We start from the raw sequence: 21,674 nt of genomic DNA, 5'->3' as shown, positions 1-21,674 counted from the left end.
TTCAGATATAAAAGGTCACGAGTAGCATGTTGACCAGGTTTCTATTTGATTTAGGGTTTACCGTTTATTAGTGCAGAACAAAATGGAATCATCATCTTAGCACCATAGAATCTCAGAATTGGAAAGATTCTTGTAGATTACCTAGCCAAACCTCCAAAACAATGAAGGAATCATTTTTATAACATCTCTGACTGGTGATTATCAAGCTCCTCCTTGTATACTGTTCACTGATAGAGAGCTCCCAAACTCTCAAAGCCATTCCTTTTTGGAGTGACACTGAATAAATCCAATCTCTCATCTATGTGATAACCCCTTAAATGCTGGAAGAGTGATATGGCCTTCTTCCTTTTCCACCACTCTGCTTCAGTTTGAACTCACGTTAAACCAGCACAGCTCAAAGAATCTTAGAATTATATGGCATAGTTTTGAAACCCTTTTTCATGTTGGCCTTTTCTGTCTTCATGTATACCATTTCTGTCTTAGCATGTGAGCACAACACAATGTTTGATCTGGCCATTGTAGAAGAAAGTGGGAATATCACTTTACTTGTTCTGGACACAATTCCCTTATTATTATAACCAAAAATGGCAGACTAGCTCTTTTGGGGGCATTCTGGTGATATTGTTGACTCATATTGAGTTCTCTAAAGTCGTTGAGTCTTTTTCATTTGAATTTCTGTTAAACCATTTTTTCACCATTCTCTTTTCACTTAATTTTTTGGACCTCATTATAGGGTGTGTGTGTGTGTGTGTGTGTGTGTGTGTGTGTGTGTGTGTGTGTGTGTGTAGATCTATTTGCAAGTGTTTGAGGAGAGAGTTGGCTGTACTTTTTCCTGCTACTTGATCATTTTGGCTTCACCTCTTCTCATTTTCAGACACTTTCTGTGTGAATCTATTCCCTTTTGTTGTGAGGAGGATTACTTAGTTATCATTTAGGAGACTTAACGGGAAGGGCTGGAGAATTCCACATGGAATGGGGAAGCAGGAAGTGTGACTTGCTCTCTCTGAAATGGATTCCATGGTGGTTGGGACAAGTTGCAACTGACCCTGGGAGACCTCAGATTTCCAGAGATCCTGAAGGAAGACGGACATCTACTTGTGGGAGATTTTGGTAGAGACTATTAATCCCAACCTGAGTTGCAGGTTAACTTTGGGGTGGGTCAGCTCCCAGAATCTAGACAACAGCTAGTGGTCCTGGAGGAGCTGGTACATCACTAGAGTGAGTCTGGACTCTGCTGTGAGGATTCCTACTTCAGTTCTGCTATTCTCTGGGCCCTGCCTTGTTTAGGTCTCAGTTGAGTGTAAGAAAGTCTCTCCCCTGACCCTGTGGTTTGCCCTTAGTCTGGAAGTGTAGAAACCCCTATTCCCATCCTTTACCATAGTTCCCTTAATTAAAATTGTTATAAAATCTTGTCATTTGCTTGCTAGTTTTCATAGGCCCCTTGTCTAGGTGGTGCAGAGTGGCAGTTAACTGCCACTTCTGTTAACAGATAATCTCCTTGGCAGTAAAACCTGGTTTCCCAACCTTCTTTGGTCCTGCCTTCTGTTATTCTTGTCTCCCTCATACCCCACTGAGCCCACAAATTATATCTGTTAACTCCCCTGGTGTTCCCCATAATACTTTTCTCCTCCCTTGGTTCCTCCTTGACTATCTACAAATATGCTCAGGTCATCTCTATTGTAAAGATTCACTTGTGCCTTTTATATCACATTGACATGAATGTAAAAGTAAGCCTTTGCTTGACTTTTATATATTCTTTCAAACTAGGATTCTTTAGTTCTTTTTTTTTGCCACCTTCCTTCTGAAAAATGCTCTATCTAGAGGAAATTTAACAAGATTTCAAAGTTACATGTTAACATATAGTATATAAGTTATATATGGATATGTCTACATATACATTCAAAGTATACACCTACACATACATTGTATAAATATGATTTATATTGAATATATGTACTTATATGTTTAAGGTATCTACACAAAATGTCCAAAATTGAACTCATCTTTCCCCTTAAACCTCTCCACCCCCAACTTTCCCATTACTACATAGGGCAATACTATCTTCCCAATCTGTCTAGCTTGCAACTGAGGCATCATCTTGGATTACTCACTATATTTGCCCTCTCCCTCCCCCCCCGCCCCAATAGCCAATCTTTTGCCAAAGCCTGCTGATTTTACTTTTGCAACATCTCTAATCTTTTTTCCCCTTACCCATTACTTTCTGTTGAGGTCACATGTATTCCCTCTGAACTATATTTATTTGATCTTTCTAATTTGAAATTATTCTCTTATTGAGAAGATAGACACAAAATAGGATCCAAATTGTTTTCTTTTCTCTCTGTCATCTGTTAATATTATACCATCTGTCAAAAGCAATGGGACTTTTTCTTATTGTTGTTTGAGCATCTCTAAAAGGCATTTTTTTATTGTCCTTAGCAAATTTTAACTTACTTTGGATATTAACCCTTTTTGATACCATTCTCAAAATCTGTGCTACTGTTTCACATGCATCCTTGATATATGATCCTCTTTTCAACGTTTTTAGGTATACTTTTACAAGTTACTTATCAGAGACCTCCTTGTCACCATCATTAGATTGTGAACTCTTTCAGGGCAGGGACTATTTTTTGCCTCTTTTTTTTTTAATCCCCAGCACTTATCACTGTAAAGGGGGGGATGTGTGTTTAGGAGGAAGGGGATATAATTAAGAATAAGTTGGAGAAGGATGGAATTCCCCTCCTCTGTCACTGCCACCCCTATTACTGGGAGACAAAAATGATGTCTCCTTGGGAAAAAGGGAATCCTGGAAGGGTGTGCCACTGTTGAGGGGGTTGAAGGTATTCTATCCCCTTAAGGAGAAGTGAATGATACCCCAATTGGATGATGGTGGGAGTTGGGGAACACAGAAACCCCTCCTTGCTCAGAGTGGTGGGTCAGGCTCAAAATGGAGATCAATCTGCCTATGCTATTTCACTGCCTCCCAGTAAGTCTCCCCCCAGGAGAACCAATGCAGATCTGATCTTGAAGGTACTTGGGTGTTTAATCAGGAACAACTGGGGTAGTGGCAATGAAGGTAGGGTACCAGCAGTAAGGGGGGAACAGATATCCCTAAGCCAAGGCTGGTCACTCTGGCAAGTCCTCACCAAGCTTCAGACCCAAAGGTGAGCCAAGATGTCCCTCAACCAGAGCTTCTCTTTCCCAAACCCCGTTAATAATATTCCTATAAGCTATGGTTACTATAAGTCCAGGTGGGATACTGCTGGCCCAAGTCCAAGGCAAGTGGGGTTCAAGGAATGGCTCTCCCAAAGGAAGTTCAGTAACCCTAAACTCAGTTAATCTCTGTTGATGGTATGAGTGAATGTCGGGAAGACAAGATGTCACTGGTTCAGGTCTCCTGTTCAGTCAGGAAAAACCCCATGGCTACTTCAGAGGATCTCAGAGCTAGATTTCACATCCTTCCTCTCCAGCTCCAACCCCCCAAAAGCCCCTGGTCAGGTTTTTCTCTCCCAGAAGTCTCTGCTCTTCCAAAGGTCACTAGGCTCTTCTTCCTCCAACATTCTATGGCAGTTTCCCCCAAAATGTCAGGCTTTCCTCATTCTTACAGCACACTATAAGTACTTAGTAGCTACCTAAAAAGTAGGACTTACTTAATTGTACACATTTGTTGTTGTTGTTTAATCCTATCTGACTCCTTATAACCCCACTGTCTGGGGTTTTCTTGTCAAAGATGTTGGTTTTATTGCCATTTCCTTCTTTGGTGGATTAAGGCAAACAGAAGTTAAGTGACTTGCCCAGGGTCACACAGCTAGTAAGTGTCTGAGGCTGGATTTGAACTCAGGTCTTCCTGACTCCAGACCCCAAACACTGATTATTAAGTCATCTACCTGCCTCTAGTATACATAGTAGGTACTTAATAAATGTTTATTGATGGACTCCTTGCACATTTACATTGTTTCTATAATAATAACTGATGTACATTTTTGTCAATATTTCTCTCACTATAATCCCTCAATGTACAGTAGATGATAAAAATATTTTTATTTCTATTTTACAGGGAAGAAAATTGAATATCTTAGATGAAACACGCCAGGCTAATAAATGACAGGGTCAGGAATGGAATTCATATTTTATAACTCGCAGACAAATGCTCTTTCTATACACCAAACTGATTTTTTATTTTGTTTTACCTTTTCTTTTTCATAGGCATTATTTGTGATTATATTGCTAGAATTTAATTTTTGAGACTCTTCTTTGCATTTTGAGTTATCTTCCCCTTTCATACATATATCATGCCTTTCCCAGAGATTAAAAAAAATCTACTTTTCTGAGATCTAGATCATATATTTGACTGACCAGTATTCCCTTTCTTCTCACCTTAGATGATGCGGTCACTTTGTTTCAAGGGTTCTGTTGCTTTACAAAACAAGTTAGGGACCTGCTTGGTGAAACTACTTATTTTAGTTTTTCCTTGTTCATTACATTCAGTTTCAGAATAGCATTCCCACTCATTATTTCATCTTTTTTTAAACAACAAACTTAACTTCTTTTTTAGAATTGATATCTGTATCAGTTTCAGTTCCAAGGCAGAAAAGTTGAAGGGGCTAGGCAATTGGGATTAAGTGACTTGTCCAGGGTCACAGAGTTAGGTAGTGTCTTAAGCCACATTTAAACCTTCTGTCTTCAGGCCTGGATATCTATACACTGAGTACCTGGCTGCCCCTATTTCTTCTACTTTTGGGGAAATAAAATTGTTAGAAAGTGAAGCCAAAATTTTATTAGATATTTTACTTTTATTAAAATAGACATCTGGCAAATGCCCATACCACCCCCTCCTTGAATGCTGATATTGCTTCTATGCTACTATGCTATGATCCACATTAGATTAGCACCATTTATATCATCCATATGGTTAGAATGTCTATAATATGTTATCATAATATAATTTCTCTTCTTCTCCTTTTATTATCTTCAGGTTTTGGATGTTTAATTATTGATAAATGCCCTTGATTTCTTTCCTTAATGCATGCGTGCCTTTTTTGCCCTCTTTTAGATTTACTTCTTTTGGAAAAGATTTATTAACCTTCATTGTTGCATTTCAGTGATAAGTCCTATTCCCCCAGCTCAATAAGTGAGTTATTAAGTATTTATTAAGCAACTAGTAGAACTGAGGATACAAAGAAAGACAAAACCCAGAAGAAAACAATAAAAAAACCAGTCCCTCTTCTCAAGGAGATAGTAAAATGGTAGGAACAGTATGTAAACAGTTATGTACAATCAATTTATATATAGGATAAATATGAAATAACCAACCAGTAGAGGGCATCAGAATTGAGGGAAATCAGGAATGTCTTCTTGTAGAAGATAGAATTTTAGCTATGATTTGAAGGAAGCCAGTGGTATCAGAAGGCAGAGATGAGGAAGGAGAGAACATTCTTAGAGTAAATTGTACCAGGAATAGTGACCCTGGATGGCAGAGTCTGTGTGAAGGTGTGAGGTAAAGAAGACAGTGAAGCTGGGGTTGGAAGGGGAGCAAATTATGAAATACTTTTAATGACAAACAGAGTATTTTATATTTGATCCTGGAGGCAACAGGGATCCATAGGAATTTTTGGAGGAGGAGGAGCAAAGTGACATAGACCTCCACTTTAATTACCTATGGACTAGGTGGACTGGAGGAACATGTGACAAGGAGACCAAATAGGATGTTCTTGAGATGTTTGAGGCATAAGGTAGTGAAGACTTATCCTAGGGTGAAGGCTCAGAGGAAGTAAAATGCAAGAGTCCTTGGCAACAGATTGGAGATGGTGGGGGGAGCATTGTGGGGTAAGAGAATAAGGACTCAAGGATGACTCTTGGGTTGCAAACCTCTGTGTGAGAACTGAATACCAGTTCACTAGAGAAACACCCCAAGATTGATCTTATAGTACTCCTTTTCTTGTTACTCTAAGATTAATCTTGGGATGTTTCTCTAGTGAATTGGGTTTTTGTGCAGCCCCTACTCTTTGATTGGCTTATAGACAAAACCCGAGGATTATTTGGATGGGGGGAGTGGGGTGCATGCCTACTCTAGAGGGACCAGAAGTCTTGTGATGACTCCTAGTGTCTGGGAAGACACTTGCCTCTTGTTCCATGTGACTCCTGGTTTTTGGAAGACCATCCTCTGACCCAGTCTCAGGTCAAGTCTGTCCAGTTGAGGAGATCCAGAAGGAGTGGTGTCATGGGGGCATGTTATGGTTCAAGGAAGACTAAGCACCAAAGGAGACATGGAGTAAGTAGCAAACTGGGATTACTTAGGTAACCATGGCCCTACTTTTCATTATTTAATAATATAATGGGGAATAACCAGGAAAGTAAGCTTGAATATTAAATGTGAGTCCAGAAGGGTGTGAGGGAGACAGGAATGACAGATGGAGGGACCAAACAAGGTAGGGAGACTGGGTTTAACTGCCAAGGAGGTGACTGTTGAAAGAAATGGCAATTAGCCCCTAACAGTCACACTGCCCTACCTAGGCAAGGGCCAATGGAACCAGCAGGCAAAAGGCAAAAGTTATAACAATTTTTAATTAGGGAAACTATGATAAAAGATAGGAATAGGGGTTACTATGCTTACAGACTAAAGTCAAACCACAGGGTCAGGGGAGGGACTTATCTATACTAAACTGAGACCTAAACAAGACAGGACCCAGAGAAAAGCAGGATTGAAGTGGGAATCCTCTCAGCAGAGTCCAGACTCACTCCAGTGGTGTTTCTGCTCCTCTAGGACCACCTGCTGTACTCTTCCAGGTGGGTAGAATTCTGGGAGCTAATCCAGCCCAAGTTGACCTGCAACTCAGGTTGGGATTATAGTCTCTACCAAAATCTCCCACAAGTAGGTGACAGTTTTCCTTCAGGATCTCTGGTAAACTGAGGTCTCCTAGGATCAGTTGCAACTTGTCTCATCCACCATGGAGTCTCTCTCAGTGAGCAAGAGACGCTTCCTGCCTCCCCATTCCATTTCGGAATTCTCCAGCCCTTCCTGTTAGGTCTAATACGAATACTAAACTAATAACTAAATAATCTTCCTCACGAACAATAAATAATTATAAATTAATGTACAGTCTCCAGAGAATTTTAATCATAATATCTGTGACTGGGAAGATGGTGATGCTCTTCATAGTAAGGGAGAAGTTAGGAAGCAAGGAGGGGTTTATGGGGAAAGAGAATGAGTTCAATCCTTCTGAGATTGTATTACTGAGAAGATAATGAAATATGACTAGGTTACAGAGAAAAGTTTTAGAGTCTTCATCCATGGACATACTTAAAAACAAGATAGACAATCATTTGTCTTGAATCACTTAGAAATCTTGGACTGGTCTAGGTAACAATTAAAGTCACTTCAAAGTCTCTGATTTAATTTCTATATGAAGTTCTATTAAAAATTGGCATATGTATGTTTTCTTTTTTTTCTTTCTGGGAACTGTTCTTAAGCTCATTGATTAATACCTTTTGAGATGTCACTTTAAATATCAACAGTGGCACTAAAATAAGTCAAGTTTTGGCAGTAGCATCAGAACCAGATATAATTATGGCAAGAACAATTTTGATTTCAATTAAGTATAAGACACAAAGACATACAAAATGGCTTAATTAGTCGGGAGCCTGCCTGATTAAACTATTTATTGTCATTTATGTCACTTAGGGCTAATCATGTAATTGACATTCTTTCCATATGTATTATTAAATGATATGCTATACAAATGAACATTTTGACATCTAGATGCTAAATGAAGTTGTTGCATCATAGAATAGAATAATATTTTTTGAAAAGAAGGATGCAAAATGTGGGATATAGAGAAGGAAACAAAATTTAAAATTATTTTTAGTTGAAAATTGGAAACTAAAAAAAAAAAAAGAGTGCCCTGAGAGGAGACAAAGAATACCAAATAGAATTCTCACCTTTTCAACGGCAAGAACTGACTGATAATTAACTATGTTTTTAATGGAGAAAAAAATAATAAAAACCTTTCATAACCTGGCCTGTTTGCCTAGTCTTTTTATATCCTACTTCTCTGCACAGGTTCTGCCATTGGCTTCCTTGCTGTTTTTGGCACCTCCGTCTCCTGACTCAATGCCTTTCCTTGGTGCCTGGAATTCTCTCCTTCACCTCTGCCTTTTGGCTTCTCTGGCTTTGGTCAAGTCTCAGCTAAAATCCCACCTTCTTCAAGAAAATATTCCCAGTCTTCCTTAATATTGATGCTTTCCCTCTAAGCTTATCTCCAATGAATCCTATCTATCTATCTTGTTTGTAAAAGGTTGTTTGCATGTTGCTCTGCCCCACCTCCCTCCTTTTCCCCTATTCCTTATCTTAGCCTGTGAACTCCATTGGGTCAGGGACTGTTTTTATTTTTCTTTGTATCCCCAGTATTTGGCATGGTGCCTGGCACATAGTAGTGCTTAATAAATACTTAACAAATATTGATGACAACTTGAAAAAGGAATAAGGAATCAATTAGAGCACAATTTTGGTGAAGGGAAAGAAATGCAAATAGCACTTCGGGATCTTTAGAAGAATGTGGCAAATTGTTTATTTTTGGAAACCATATTACATGAAAAAAAACCTTTGATGGCAGAGAAAAGTTTTGTTTTTTTTTTTTAAGATTCTAGCTGGAGTAACAATGATGAATCAGCAATAAGCCAATGTATGAAGTATCAATTATGAAAAAAGTAACTTACAAATATAATGCCATTGTACTCTGAAATATGTGCATTGTCAGCTCATTTCACTAATGGATACTCTGCCTGTTAGGTAATTTTTCTGGCTATCAAACCTAAATTTGTCTCGTTACAACTTCAAATCATTTCTCCTAGTTTGATCATTCTGGAGGCAAACAAAATGAGATTTGAGTTTGAATACCAGGCAAGGAACAAAACTTTTGTGGAGCTCAGTTTTCTCATTTATTGAATAGGGTTAATTATGGCAACTGTCTCATGGCATTATTGTGAAGATTAAAAGGTATTATATATACAAAGTGCTTTGCTGGCTGTCATTATTACAACAGACTTTCAAACCCTTGAAATCAGCTACTCTTATCTTCCTGCCTCCAGTTGTCTTTTCTCCAGTTCCTTTAATTAATCCTCATGTGATATGGACTCAAGTCACTTTTCCATATTAATTGCCTTCCTATGGATGCCCTCTAGTTTTTCAATGTGGATCTCAAATTATCAAGCCTAGCAGCTAAGCATCTTAGTGGATAGAGAGTCAACCCCTGAGATAAGAGGTCTTGGGTTCAAATTTAGCCTCAGATACTTGGTAGCTGTATGATGCTAGTCAAGTTGTTTAATTCCCATTGCCTATCCCTAGTCACTTTTCTGCTTTGAAGCCCAATATGCAGTATTGATTCTAAGAGGGAAGGGCTTAAAAAAATTGTCATGCCAAGAATGGAGCAATATTCATTTATCTATCTATCTATCTATCTATCTATCTATCTATCTATCTCTTTATCCATTTATTTACTTATCTATTTATCCATTTATTTATTCATTCACTCATTCACTCATTTATTTGTCTGTTTGCTTATTCATTCATTCATTTATTTACTTATTAATCCATTCATTCATTCATTTATTTATTTGTCTATTCGCCAATTAATTAATTAATTTTTTTTGAGCCCTTGCTTTCCTTCTTAGAATCAATACAGTGTATTGGTTCTGAGGTAGAAGAACAGTACGGGCTATGCAATAGGGGTTAAGGAGTTAAGTGACTTGCCCAGGATCACACAGCTAGGAAATGTCTGAGGCCAGATTTGAACCCAGATCCTCCTAACTCCAAGCATGGTACACTACTTACTATGGTACCTTGCTGCCCACTTTTCTTTTTTTTTTTTTTAAATTAACCTGCTCATCATTTTTTTATGACACAATGATATTCCATCATAATCATATACCCCAATTTGCCACAAAAGCGAGAAGATATAATAAGTACTTAATAAATGCTTATTGATTGAATCTATTGCTAAATTATCTTCTAACCTTCAGACTCTCATCTTTAACTCTCTACTGAACATTTCAAACTGGGCATTCTGTAGACAAGGTAAAGTCAAAAAAACTGAACTCATATGTTGTCCTTCAAGCCATTTCTTCTCCCCATCTTTCCTGTGGCTGTGCAGGTCTTCATCATCCTCTTAGTCACCTATAGGTTCACAACCTTTACATTTCTCTTGCCTTCATCCATTCTATAGCCAACCTATTGTCAAGTTCTGTCAGTTCCATTCTCATAACATCAAATGTGTAGGCAGCTAGGTGGAACAGGGGATAGAGCTTTGGGCCTGGGGTCAGGAAGACCCGAGTTCAAATCCATACTGAGACGCTGGGCAAGTCACTTAATTTCTGTTTGCCTTAATCCACTGGAGAAGGAATTGGCAAACCACTTCTGTGTCCTTGCCATGAAAACCCTATGGACATTATGGTATCAGGGGTCATGAAGAGTTGATCATGACTGAATGCAAACAAAAAAATACCAAAGATATGGATATATCATCATTTATCTATTTAAACACACACATATATATCTATATATTTACGTACACATATATCATTCGCTTTTCTCTGACACTATCCTACACTAGCGTAGGCCCATATCAACTCATATCTGTATTAGCCCAGTGGCCTTCTGGTTGGTCTCCTGGCCTTAAGTATCTCCCCACTCACTCAAATTCATCTTCTCCTTAGCTGTCTTATAGAGGAAGGGCAAGATTTATCATATTGCCTAGTGCTGCAGAGCAGAGCTAGGAGCACCGTGTCTGATTTATAAAAAGGCAAATCTAGAAAAACTTCCCTTCCAAAGAAAGAATGGGTTTCCAGATGGAGTGGGCTCTACCTTGCTGAAGTTTTTCCTAAGAAAAACTTGGCTAACCACTTCTTTATATTTATATAATATTCTTCATTGAATACTGACTGTTGTGGATAGCCCCTGAAGTTCGTTTTAGCTCTAAGATTCTGTCAAATATTTCTTGAATAATATTGAATGGAATATTAAAAGCTATTTTACATTTCTCTCACAGCAAGAAAACTTGAATAACTTCTGGATATAGACACAAATGTGGTATTTTTGCAAGGAGGTATGTGTTTGGCAGTTTTTATGTCTTAAAAGGATATATATTTGGCATCAATATCATTGTTTGGTTGGAGTTAATAATAAAAAAAGACAATAACTTTCTGAAATCTTTCAGTTTTGTGGATGCTTTTGTTCTTTTGTAAGGCTGTGCTCTTCTTTAATTTGAAGCCAGACATTTTTAACCAAGGGTTTTAAAGTTTTACTTACAGTGATTTATAAAAGAAATATTTTTTCAGTTAGAGCAGACAAGTACCTGTTTGAGATAGGATAGGGGTATTTCAGCTTGAAATGGAGGGTTTAGAGTGGCTCAACATCTGGATTAATTGACATTCATTGATGAGATACTTAACACAGATGATGTGTAAAAACTGGAGGGTATTTGTTTACATGGAGAGCTTCGCAAATAAAGGAGAGAAGCCTTCAGTGGAAAACAACTACTGATTTGAGATTTGATTTGTTATATTTACAGAAATACACAACGTGTTTAATATCAGGAAATTGAGGAGCTCTGTGGGACTGAGAGGTGGAAATGGAGGGTTATTTTTCTGTAGTATCTGATGCCAGTTGGTGTGTGGAAATGAGGTTGGCTTTATTTTTGCTTGAGTATTTGGGGAGGTCCAGGGGGCTGGCGGGCCAATACTGAAGTGGATACAGAAAGAGTTGCCATTTGGTAGAGTGGGATTTTTGAGTGGAAACTACATTTACTTGATGTGGAGAGAGAGCTTGGGGTAAATGCTGAAAGGTAAGAGTCTAATGAGATTAGTACTAACTTGAGGTCAAGAAAGCTAGTTTCAACTCCCAACTCTTAATACTACTTGGGTAGGAAACAGCTAGGTAGCTAGAATTAGAGACAGGAGATCCTGGGTTCAAAAATGACTTCAGACACTTCTTAGCTATGTAACCCCAAGCAAGTCACTTAACTCTCAATACCTAGCCCTTACTGTTTTTTTCTGCCTTGGAACACACATAGTATTGATTGTAAAATGGAAGGTAAGGATTAAAAAAAATATTACCCATATAAACCTGTTCAAGTTACTTAAATTCTTTGGACCCACCTTTTTTCATCTGTAAAATGAGAAGGTTCTTCCAGATGATCTAAGATATTTTTCCAACTTCAAGATTTATCCTTGTGAGAGAAATTGGTAGCACCTAAAATGTTCGGTCTCAGTTAATGCCCTTGTTTCACCCGTGATGTATGTTCAATGATATCTCTTCTGGTTCCTGATCCTTGTCTGTGATGGCCCTGTTGTACCCACAAAAAACAAGGATCAGAATTGAGGAAGCAAGCCTACTGTGTCAGATTCAGTCTAGCTCTGTCTATCTGTGCTATTCTAACCTTCTTTCTGGCATCCTTTCCAAAATTAGACTCCTCAACTGGGTATTGAGCCACAAAACACTAGGATCTTTTTGTTTGTTTGTTTTTAAAGACATTTGCTGCCTAAGGCTTTCTATCAAAATTAAAAACCTTTTTTGTAGACTTTTCCCTAAAGAAGTAGCTTATCTTTAGCATCTAAATATCTCGTTTCACTTTCATTTTATGGTGGAAGATGCTTAGCTTTTTAAAAGAATGCCTTTTTATCACTAGGGCCAGCCAGAGTAACATTTCATATAGACGATAGGGTTAATTGCCTCAATTTTCAAGACAAAAATCCTAAATACAATGTAATAAAATTTTATAACCTATCAAAGCCACTTAATATTTAATGCCATTAATGGGGTTAGTAAATAGAGGGGATACACTTGTTTTCGCTTTTGGTGACAATTATATGAGTAGTAGCAATATTTTCATCCAAGTGGAAATTGTTATTTTTTCTTTTAGGTTGAAACTTTCTTTTTTTATGAATAGAATACAAATATGAAAACTATACAACAAATGGCATATAAGTTTAAACCTGATAGGCTCTATCTAAATTGCTTCATTTAATTCCCCCCCTTCCCAAATGGAAATGTCCTTCTTAGTTTGGATGAATTTGTGAATATTTCTGCTAGTGATTGCTTTAATTTTTTGGCCCAAGTATTTAAAGAATTAGGTTTTAATTATGTTAGGAAAATGTCTTTAGATGGTTATCATCTAAATGTAAATTTTTATATATACATTTTAGTTTAATTCAACAAATATTTAGATGCTTACTTGGACAGGTCTTGCAATTCTATTCTCCAACAAACATAATCAAGTAGGGGCAATAAGATGTGAATAAAAACAAATAATTCTTAGTAAGAACCATATACATTTTATTTTATGAATTTAAAAACATTTTTTCCACGAGGGGGTCCATAGACTTGATTAGACTTGTCAAAGGGGTCAGTGACATCCCTTCTCCCAATTCACATCAAATTTACTTCTTTCATAAGAAAGAAAAACTGCCAAACTTGTATGTCCTTGCAAAAATACTACATGTGCCTATATCTAGAAAGTAATCAAATGTTGTTTTTTTAAAAATGAGAGACGTGTAAAAACACTGTCCATAAGAGAGGAGCAAACCAAGGCCTATTTGGAATAAAGGAAGCAATTGGTATATAGTTTGAGAGTCAGGAAATTCTGGGGTAAGGACTATCGTCTTCTTGATGCTTGGTGCTTTGCTTTTCAATGCACCCTAATATTGTATTAGTGTTTTCATCTGACATATCATAATGGTGACATATTGATCTTGTGGACCATTAAAACCCCCTGATCCTTTTCAGAAAAACCAATATCTACCTGGTGTCTTCTCTACTATCTATGAAATGAATTTTTTAAAATAGTGAAGAATCTTATATTTCTTTGTATTGAATTTCATATTCTTAGATCTGAACAGTAGTCTAGAGAAGAGAGTATGCATGAGCCTACTCTATGCCAGGCACTGTGCTGAGTGCTTTTATAAATTTTATTCTCACAATAATCATGAAAACTGGGTGCAGTTTGACAGATGGGGAAGTTAAATGATTTTCACAGGGTCACACGGAAAGTATCTGAGGCTGGTTTGAGTTTAGGTCTTCTTGACACCAGCTTCAGTGCTCTATCCACTCAGGTACAGGTTCTTAACCTTAAGTCCATAAGTCCTAACGATCTGTGATAGATTTGAGCTTATTTGTGGACTTGAGTGGGAAAAATAACTCTTTTTTCAATATAATTTTTTTGGTAATCCTTTGTAATCATCTGCATTTTAAAACATTCTGAGAGGGGGCCTATTGGCTTAATCAGATTGTCAAAGGGGTCATTGATACCCTTCCTACCAAATGATACCAAATTTCTTTCTTTTTTAAGGCAGAAAAACTGCCAACCTTGTTTCTCTTTGCAAAAATACTACATACGCCTATATCTAGAAATTACTGATTTTTTTTTTGCTATGAGAAGTGTAAGACAGTTTTTAATATTCCATGTAATACTATTTGACAAACATTTGACAGAATTTTAGAGGTGAAACAAATCTCAGGGGCTATCTAAGATAATACCTACTTAAAGAAGAATATGACTGATCTGTGGAGTCATTGATTTCTAGGAAGAATCATAGGACAGTAGATTGTTTTACCCTTTCTGATAGCAGGGGTAGTACTTTCATTCCCAAAACAAAATCAAGAGGTAGGGGGTAGTGCTGCTGATGCTGATGTTGCTCAAGGCTAGGGTAGATGGAAAGGTACCAGGCCTTCCTGATTCTAGTTTCTGGGTAGATGTCAGGATAAGATATGAAGCATGGTCTGAATCTGGTTAGATATAGTGGGTTAGATGAATTTTCACTCATCCACCACGGAGGATGACTCAGCTTGGGATGAGGCAGGAATCAGTTGGATGGGCATGAAGTGTGCCTACAGCCATCAGTGCTTTCAGAAATATAAGGGGCAGAATCCACATGAAGTGTCTGGAGAACATGGTATCCTTTCTCTATACTTCCTGTATCCGATAAATGTGGAATGTTCTTCTCTTCCACTTCCTGAAGTAATTATCTCCTTTTAAGGCCAAGCCCACAGGTCAATTCCTTCAAGAGTCTTTTCCAGATCTCTACAAGTACTAATGCTTCTCCCAAGTTATTTTTTATGAAACCTGTGTTTGCTTATTTGTGAACATCTCTTATCACTTTTCCTCATCCCCAAAGCTCTTTAAGAGCAAGAATTGTCTCACTTTTGCACCTCCTAAATGTTTGTCAATCAATTAGGGAGATAAAGTATTTTGCCCAGAGAACAGTACCTTTCAGAACTCGAACTTGGATCCTTTTTACTACAAGTTCCCCTCTTTTTCTACCACATGATGCTTACTGCCTGAGGATGAGAGAAGAAATATAGTTACATAGATTTTCTTTATGGCTTTCATATTGCTACTTTGTATAGACTCCTAAATTGGCTTTTTCTGGAAAGTTTCAAAAAACTATCCATATCAGGGTACTGAGCCTAGACTGAATTAGTTATTTGAACTCTTACAGAGATCACATAACCATACATAATATAATAATATTTTTGACCTGGAATGCATGTTGGCAATCTTAATTGAAAAAAAAATGTGCTTTGGGCTTCCTCTAAATCTACTTGTTCCATTACCTAGTCTTCTTCTAAAAGTGAGATTTGAACCAATTTCTGAATTTAAGGAGGGGCAGAAATCCATGTTTAAAGAGACATTTTTCATTGTTTTCATTTTTCTTTCCACTTCCATGCCTTCCATCCTCCTCCATTTTATTTGTTGGAAATTGCAATTCTTTCCTCATTGATTTGGTTCTTGCACATTTAGCAAGTATTGATTCTTCACCCCCCTGAACTCTTTGGCTTTATCTCTAACAGAACAGAGGCCAGAATAGACTTCTTTTATTTCATTCTCATAAGCACTCATGTGCCACTTATGCTGAGGAAATAAGTTGGCCTTTCCCAGCTCTGTGGTTTGAGTTTATGGGTTAACTTCAGTAGTAAGGAGAGGCAAAAATGTGTCAGCATATTCTTTTTATATGATACTCTTTATCTGCTAAATCTACCAAACTAATTTTAAACTATTAATAGCTTTCATAGATTTTAAATAGGTTTTGAAAAAGGGAGCAAATTTGTTTTAGTGAAAAAAACATAGGAGAAACAGAGGAAGGTTTGAACCTAGAAGCGGACATCTTGTTGTGAAGGTCAAGCAGAATTATAGGCTAAACTTCCAGTGAAAGGAATTTGTGTCCTAATAGGTATAACTAATGAAAAACCAGATTTTTGAGTTTTATTTATCATACTATGATTTTTCAGTTATTGTGAACTTTAACATATTCCCTTATTTTTTTAAACCCTTACCTTCTGTCTTAGAATCAATACTGTGTGTTGGTTCTAAGGCAGAAGAGTGGTAAGGGCTAGGCAATGGGGTTTAAGTGACTTGCCCAGGGTCACACAGCTGGGAAGTGTCTGAGGCCAGATTTGGACCCAGAACCTCCCAACTCCCAGACCTGGCCTTCTTTCCACTGTGCCACCTATCCACCATCCTCATTATTATTCTTAAATAGTTTTTATTTTATTAGGGGAGAAAAACCATGTGAACAAAAAAAGTAATACAAAGCAGAATGTAAGAAATACATAAAATGTGTATTTAGAGGTGTTTCGAGATTGAAGGGATCATGCCTGGAGAAAGGAATCAGAGAAGACTTACAGGGAAAAGGTAGCATTTGATTTGGGCCCTGAAAGATAGATAGGTAGGGAGAGGGCATACCAGGAGGAAGGCAAAGTGATAGCGAAGGTACAGAGAATGGAAAATGAAAACCTGGAACTGATTCATAGTCCAATTTATATGACATGTAGGGTATTTGAAGAGGAGTAGTACAGTTGGGTTTGGAGACAGACAACCTGACAAAAGAGTTTAATGGAATAATAGATTTAGACTAGACAGCTAGATGGATAGAGTACTGAGCCCTAAAGTCAGGAAGACTCAACTTACTGAATTCAAATATGGCTATGCAATCCTGGGTAAGTCACTTAATCCTGTTTACCTCACTTCCTCATCTATAAAATGGTCTGGAGAAGGAACTAGCAAACCACTCCAGTGTCCTTGGCAAGAAAACTCCAAATAGAAGAGGGGGGCATGATTGAAATGATTGAACAAAAAAATTATAATAAGGGATGTGTGAGTTCTGCTTAATCTAAGACTCTAATTCTTCATATATAAAATGAGGTATTGGGACTGACTAGACTCCAAAGTGACCTTTATCTCTATATCTACAGATTTAGAGTCAGTATGATTCAGTGATCTAATATGATAGTTGGATAATTTGATAATTGGAAATACCTAAAGATTTCGGAGCAAGAGAGAGATGTGCATTTAGAAGATGAATCTACCAGTGATGTATATGGGGAATGGACTAGAGGGTGAGGGCAAAGTTGAGAGCCAATTGCAATATTTTTGGCAAAAAGAAATAAAGGTTCAAGAAGAAATAAAGGTCTGTACTAGCATGGTGGCAGTGAGATTGGCAAGAAGGAGATGCACGAGAGGGAGATATTGCAAGAATATCTGACAGAATTTGGGGACTAATCTGATATAGTGTATGAGGATGCTAAATAGTATAGTAGATAAAGTACTGGACTTGGAGGTAGGAAGATGAGCCTGAATTCTGCCTCAACCACTTACTAACAGGGTCACCTTGTGCAAGTCCTTTAATCTCTTAGCCTGTTTTCCTTATTTCTAAAATGGGGAGAATAATACTTAATCTTACAAGATTATTGCATGGATCAAATAAGAAAATATACATAAACACATGGCAAAAATGAAAGGAATATATAAATGTTAGCTACAATGGAGAGTCAAGAATTTTAGTTTGAAACATATTGGTGTCATTGAAAGAAGTATGGAAATTGGCAAGAAAAGTAGGCACAGGGTTTAAAATGGTGGTGGATTTTTATGATGGTGGATATGTACACATGCATTGTAGGTGGAATATCAGGGTGGAGATGCCAAGTAGTAGGAAGTTTAGATTTGGGACTCATGTGTCAGTATACAGTTGAATCAATGAATGTAGATGTTGTATATATTGTGGCAATAGTTGGAAACAGGAGAGTAAATGTACCAAAGTATGCAAACTTCACCATGGAATAGTTTATAAAAAGAAGAGAAGGCTGAGGATAAAATTCCTATAATTATGGAGTAGAAAGAAAGAGAAAACTACGGAGGAAGATACAAGTAGAAGACAGCTATGTTGTGGAAGTCAACAAAGAACATGTCAAGGAAGTGATTTTTTTGTCTTCAAGTCTCCCTTAGCATCTTGCTCTAGTGAATGTTTAATATGTGTTATCAAGGAGTTTTTGTATCTAATCAAAATCTTTCCTTCTTTGATTTAAGCCCATTTCCAGAAGATAATTATAATTGATATTTATATAATATTTTAAAGTATATAGTTATTTTTTCTTTTGAGTTTTCCAACAATGTTAGGAGGTAGGAAATAGAGATATTATTGTCACTGCTTTACAGATGAAACAACTGGGACTCAGAGATACCTATTACATGTATTAGGGCCAAGATTTGAACCTATGTCTTTCTGACTCCAAGATCTTCATTTTATCCAGGCAGATAGATGGCACCATGAATACAGCAGATGGTTTGAAGTCAAGACCTGAGTTTAAATCCAACCTCTGTGACCCTGGGCAAGTCACTTCACCTCTGTTTGCCTCAATTTCCTTACTTGTCAAATGGACATAATAATAGCACTTGCCTTGCAGGGATGTTGTGAGGATCAAAAGAGATAATAATTGTAAAATGCTTAGCATAGTACTTGGCACCCAATAAGCACTAAATGTTAGCTACTTTTATTGTTATCATCATCATCAACATTGTGTTCTAGACTCCTTTCATCTGACATAACATAGCAGTTCTCATTTATATTTAAAAGATGCTGTCATATCATCTTATTTGATTTATATTTTTGTAGATGGTAACTGGAAGGTTTCAATAATTACCAGTGAATTGCCAGGTGCAGGAACCAGCTCCCAGATTTATATTGTATTATATGGACACCGCAGAAGTTCAGCACCTATCTATCTTTATGGAACAGGTGGGGACCCATTTCAAGAAGGCCGAGAAGATATCTTCACAGTAAGTAATAAGCCAGAGAAAAGCCTGTCTGTTTTGGTGACATGGTTAGCCAGGTCAATGGAATGAATAAAATTGATCAAGTTTAGCTCCTCAGGTTTTCATACCATGTGCCCTCTAGGTGCTCAATCAACAATGATCTGTAGTGATAAGTGATGAGGGCGCCCACCATACATGATTGGGTTTTAAAGGATATTTTGCCAAGGGAACCTTGTGAGTGTCCCCTGTGGAAAGCGCTAAAAAGAAAACTCCTATCTCACTCCCGTCTTTCTAAAGTTTTACTGAAACAAAAGCAACCTGAGTTACCCTCCAGCTGAAACTCACTAACTCCCCTCTACTCTGAATCTCCTCTGATTAAAAGTTCTTTCCTAGGCGGGATTAGTCCTTATAAAGACCAATCCTGCGCCCAGAAGTAGGAGGGCGTGGCCACTCCCTAGAACGGGATTGGTCCATTTCAAGACTAATCCCATGCTAGGAAGTAGGGGGAGGTGTGGTCCCTCCCCCAGCACGGGATTGGTCCATTCAAGACCAATCCTACACCAGGAAGTAGGAAGGAGGTACCCCTCGGGCATGCTGGGAAATGCAGTCCCCAGCCAGGATACATTTTATAACCCACACCTGTCCGGTAGGAGGAGGGTGCTTAGAGACCTTAGATCCGACCACCCTGGATCATACCTTCTTCTCTACTTGGTCCTACTTATAAAGTACAACTAACCTTTTTGTACTCAACCAACGTCCTTCCTCATATAGACCTGAGAAAGCAGGCAGAATCATTATTGAAGCATTCTGATCATTCCTCTGGGAGGAACCCATCAACAGTGACCTTTCCACATGGCATCAGACCTAACTGAAATCCACTCTTCTGTGGTTGATTGTTCCAATTGGAAATTAGAGCACAAATAGATTTCCCATCATTCATTCATTTATTTATTCATTTATTAATTCATGCATTCATCCATTTATTTATTTATTCATCCATCCATCCATTCATTTATTTGTTTGTTTGTTTGTTTGTTTATTCATTCATTCATTCATTTATCTACTTATTTATTTATTCATTTACTTACTCATTTATTCATTCATTCATTTATTTATTCATCTACTTATTTACTTATTTATTTATTTAGTCATTCATTTATTTATTTATTTGCTTACTTATTTATTTATTTTTTAGAGCCTTTGCCTTCCATCTTGGAGTCAATACCGTCTATTGGGTTAGGCAATGGGGGTTAAGTGACTTGCCCAGGGTCACACAGCTAGGAAGTGTCTGAGACCAGATTTGAACCTAAGACCTCCCATCTCTAGGACTGGCTCTCAATCCACTGAGCCACCCAGCTGACCCCACAAATAGATTAAAAAAAAAATCCTTATCTTCTATCTTTATGTATTGGTTCCATGGTGGCAGAACCCTAAGGGCTGGGCAGTGGGCATTAAGTGACTTGCTCAAGGTCACACAGCTGGGAATTATCTGAGGCCAAATCTAGACCCAGGACCTCTCTTCTCTAGGCCTGGTTCTCAATCCACTGAGCCACCCAATTATACCCATACAAATAGATTTTTAAAGATCCTGTCATGTACATGTCAGATTCAACCTTAGAATAGGTAGCAACATGAACCATTTTCTCATAATTCTTATGAAATGACCATCAAATCTATTCTCTGGGATTCTCTGACAGCTGAAGACTGGAGATATCGGAGAACTCCACAAGATACGTATTGGCCACAGTAATTCTGGACTTTCTCCTGCCTGGCATTGTAAAGAGGTGAGAATGTACACAATTTTTAAAAAAAATTTTTGGGCATACTGCTAAAATAGCAAATGACTTTTCTTCCCTTTTAGTGACTGAGAGAGTACATTGTCTCAGATTGGCTTTTTATGCTATTATATCCCTTCGACCATGGATTTAGCTCATTTAAAAAGTTGCCTTGAAGTAGCTATACTACACATTCATAATTATAATTAGTATTTGTAATTGTTGTTGTTATTCACTCATGTATGACCCTTTGTGACCCATAGACCATACTGTCCATGGAATTTTCTTGGGAACAGATACCAGAGTGGTTTGCCATTTTCTTCTGCAGGGGATAAGGGAAACAGAGGTTAAATGATTTGCTCAGGGTCACATAGCTAGTAAGTATCTGAGGTCGGATTTGAATTCAGGTCTTCCTGACTCCAGGTCCAGCACTCTATCTAATGAGCTACCTTGTTGTAATAATAACTAGTATTTAAATAGTACTTTAAGGGTTTTTAAAACACTTTACCTATATTGTTTCATCTGATTCTTACACCAACCCTGTGGGGCAGGTGCTATTTTTATGCTCATTTCACAAATGAGAAAACCAAGGCTGACAAAAGCAAAGTGACTTGTCCAGCATTATACAGCTATGTGGTTGGTTATTTGAAGTGGGATTTGAACTTCAGCTCATCTTGATACCAAGCCCAGCACTTTCTCTGCTGTGAAACTTAGCTGTTTCATTGACATTCATATCATACTGGAGAAACAAAGTATTTCAGCATAATGATTTTGGTCTTCCTCCCTCCCTCCCTCCCTCCCTCCCTTCCTTCCTCCCTCTCTC

The 21,674-nt window shown here is 37.7% G+C and overlaps 1 protein-coding gene across 1 annotated transcript in view; it reads left to right on the top strand.

The window, feature by feature from the left end:
• The window catches only part of RP1 (RP1 axonemal microtubule associated), a 330,542-nt gene that overhangs the window by 18,051 nt on the left and 290,817 nt on the right, over positions 1–21,674 (top strand). Inside the window, exons 3-4 of the mRNA XM_044682704.1 lie at positions 18,937–19,100; positions 20,774–20,860. Coding sequence (XP_044538639.1) covers positions 18,937–19,100; positions 20,774–20,860 — 251 coding nt within the window. The remainder of the gene's footprint in view (positions 1–18,936; positions 19,101–20,773; positions 20,861–21,674) is intronic.

Source organism: Gracilinanus agilis, chromosome 1, assembly GCF_016433145.1.
Source record: "Gracilinanus agilis isolate LMUSP501 chromosome 1, AgileGrace, whole genome shotgun sequence".
Taxonomy (NCBI): Eukaryota; Metazoa; Chordata; class Mammalia; order Didelphimorphia; family Didelphidae; genus Gracilinanus; species Gracilinanus agilis.
Note: the sequence above shows the minus strand (reverse complement) of the source record. Positions and strands in the feature narration are given on the sequence as shown.